At 35.9% G+C, this 1,110-nt stretch overlaps 1 protein-coding gene across 1 annotated transcript; it reads right to left on the reverse strand.

The window, feature by feature from the left end:
• Nucleotides 1-612: 612 nt before the first annotated feature.
• LOC136068869 (uncharacterized) lies at nucleotides 613-1,016 on the reverse strand (the record flags this gene model as incomplete). Its single annotated transcript, XM_065776651.1, has 1 exon — nucleotides 613-1,016. A coding segment is annotated over one exon (404 nt), but the record flags the coding sequence as incomplete, so codon positions are not given.
• Between the last annotated feature and the right edge of the window lie 94 nt (nucleotides 1,017-1,110).

The raw sequence follows: 1,110 nt of genomic DNA on the forward strand, positions 1-1,110 counted from the left end.
CACATTACTTTAGAAGAATTAGGGGCCGTTTGTTAACAATATTCTAGTAACGTTATTTATATTTTTTGAAAATATGTGTGGACAAAAAAGTATGTGAAAATATGTGTACATATTGTTTACATGTACCAAACAGGCCTTAATCTCTTACCAACAAATCAAAAAAGGAACAACTAACCAAGATGGCCAAGGTAAACACTAAACACACATTTTGCTTGTTTTCATATTTTATATATAAGGTTGTATTCAAATTAAATTTGATGTACATTTAAGCAATGTTACATCAAGGAAGAGATGATCCATTACAAATTTATCATCCTTTTAACCTCCTTAACCTTCACCCAAACTATGCATAAAGAGGTAGAATTATTTGGAATATAAAGATTCAAGCCATAGAATTTCTAATTCTGACACAAGATACTTATTAGATCTAGTGCCATTATGCTCCTTTTGTAGGGTTTATGCTTCATCTCAACTTCACTTTAGAGGTTAAAAAAAAAAAAAAAAACTGAAAAACTAAAAAACAAATCTTTATGCTAGAAACTTAAAACATCATCCATCAATCTTCAAATCATCCCATTTAAATAAATTAAATAAATAAGGGAAAACAGACACCTACTGTCCCTGTCCAAACGGACCAAACCCAAGACCATGACTATAAAAAAACCCACCACCACCATTGTTACCACCCTGTAAATTGCTGGGATGAACAAAACCATTCCCCAATCCAACATCTCCCAACCTCAAATCCACTGATGGCACCACTACAGGACTCTTACTCATACTCTTATTCATCCTCATCTCATTCACTCTATCCACGACTTTCTTCCTCACCTCTTGCAAAGCCCACTTATACTGATGCATCTCCTCTAACCCCATGTTCTCATCCAATGCCTCATCCCACCACAACCCTCCTCCTCTTTCCTTCACCTTCTTCTCGATCTCTGCCAAATGCTGCTTCTCCTTTTCCAACACCTTCTCAGCCTCAGCATATTGCCTGTTGAACTCGTTCACATCCACTGGTAACAAATCTCCAAACCCGCTATTATCATCATAGTTATTGTTGTTGTTGTTGTTGTTGTTGTTATTTTCTGAGAGATAGCGGTTGACGAC

This window comes from Quercus suber, unplaced genomic scaffold (genome assembly GCF_002906115.3).
Source record: "Quercus suber isolate HL8 unplaced genomic scaffold, Cork oak 2.0 scaffold_138, whole genome shotgun sequence".
NCBI classification, from domain to species: domain Eukaryota; kingdom Viridiplantae; phylum Streptophyta; class Magnoliopsida; order Fagales; family Fagaceae; genus Quercus; species Quercus suber.